Below are 1,767 nucleotides of genomic sequence, written 5' to 3'. Positions count from 1 at the left end.
ATATTCTAGAAACTCTGTCAACTCCATATGCTTCCTAGCTGCACGTGGCTCAACATTCATCACTTATCTTCACGTTGTCCTTTACTTATAAAAGTGTGATTTTTTTAAACAAAAGAAAATTACAGTATTTATTTTCAATCATAATTTTAATATAATTCTATTACTAAATATATAATAAACAATTGTTCGATAATGATTTATTTATTATAATTTGATTAAAAAATGATAAAAAAAATCATACTAAAACAATATTTTGTTAACAAAATAAACATATTCTACAAAATATTATAATTTTTTTAATATTTTAAAATTACATTAAAAAAATATAAATGATAAAATTATGTCAGTTCAAAAATAAATCATAAATTTGACGTATCATTTAAGGAGTCATTGTTCTGTTTAACATTTCTCACGAGCAAATTTCTAATTTCTACAACTAATCCTTTTGTATTTTTTAATCAACCCTTGATTTGGAATGTTGTAAATGCATTTCGACCTCAAACAACATCAAACGACAAACTTTTCCAAGATTCTGAAACTCTTCGACTCCATTCTCCATAGCCAGGACGTGGCTCTAACATTCATCTCTTATCTTCGTTTTGTCCGAAACCATTCTTACTTCTTGTCTTTCAACTTTTCTATATGTTCTTCCTGTCCAATCCTCCAACTCCACAAAGGTTTTTCACTTGTCCATTTGTCTTACCACTTTCCTTCATTTAAGTTCTTTTTCCCATCCATGTCGATTGCAAATTCACTCGGAAAAGGGACAAGGAAATGTGGCACAATCCTCCTTGATGCCATCACTTTTTTTGTCTTTCTTTTCCTCGACCTTCTTGATGCTAGTCTTTGTGTGGTATACAAGTTTCTTGATGAGTTCTTCCAAGGTAAAGCCTCTCCATGTTATTGTGTAAACAAGGGAGAGCAAAATGGAGATTGTGGTGATGGAGAGAGGGGTTTGTCAGAGACTTTGTATGGGAGGAAAAATGTATTCAGGGAAATGGGGTTTCTTGGCTTTGCAAGAAAATGGGAATATAGAAAAAAAAGAGATGGTTTTGTTGGTGGAGGAAGGTTGGTGAATAGGTGGTCTGATTGTGGATGTGAGTCTTGTGTTTCTTGGATGAAGAATGGTTGTCAGAAGCTTCATGTTGTTGTGAAAGAGCTGCCACAAGGTAATTCTTAGGCAATGCATTTGTTTTTTTGTTTTTAATCATTAATTTTGAACTACAATGAAGCATTGACAAATGAAACCGATTTATGTACGATTTACATTTAGACCTTAAACAATCAAGAAGCTGGAAAGCTGACTTCCTGTGTTAATTCCCTTAACTTTATTGAGCATTCACTTTGGTAATTGATGGTAGATATTATCTAAGTACTGCCCAACTTAGCCTTAGCCACAATACAGAGAGAATTAATTGGAATGAGTACTAACAGAGATTTAAAATTTAACATCTGTCAATTATTCCTTTAATTACATCTGTCAATTACTCTTTTAATTACATTTATCAATTACCCTATAACTAGGGTGTAGCAGTTAATGTAGTATTAAATGGTTGCTGATTTTGATGCCAGACTTTTTGTTTGACAGTGGAAAGTGATGATTCGAGAGGAGAGTCAGCTGAAAATGTGATATTTTTACATGGATTCCTTTCTTCTTCCACGTTATGGACAGATACAGTTTTTAAGAATCTATTTGAACCGGTAAAGGGTCAATACAGACTTTTTGCTGTTGACCTTTTGGGATTTGGAAGAAGTCCAAAGCCAAGT

At 32.5% G+C, this 1,767-nt stretch overlaps 1 protein-coding gene across 1 annotated transcript in view; it reads left to right on the top strand.

The window, feature by feature from the left end:
- The first annotated feature begins 429 nt into the window (after positions 1-429).
- LOC110414892 (putative lysophospholipase BODYGUARD 4) overlaps positions 430-1,767 on the top strand; it is a 24,804-nt gene continuing 23,466 nt past the window's right edge. Inside the window, exons 1-2 of the mRNA XM_089783325.1 lie at positions 430-1,169; positions 1,589-1,701. Of these exons, the coding sequence (XP_089639451.1) occupies positions 485-1,169; positions 1,589-1,701 (798 nt within the window). The 5' untranslated portion in view covers positions 430-484. The remainder of the gene's footprint in view (positions 1,170-1,588; positions 1,702-1,767) is intronic.

Source organism: Theobroma umbraticum, unplaced genomic scaffold (assembly GCF_002168275.2).
Source record: "Theobroma umbraticum cultivar Fairchild unplaced genomic scaffold, ASM216827v3 scaffold_147.0, whole genome shotgun sequence".
In the NCBI taxonomy this organism is placed as follows: domain Eukaryota; kingdom Viridiplantae; phylum Streptophyta; class Magnoliopsida; order Malvales; family Malvaceae; genus Theobroma; species Theobroma umbraticum.
This window is presented reverse-complemented; position numbering and strand designations above follow the sequence as displayed.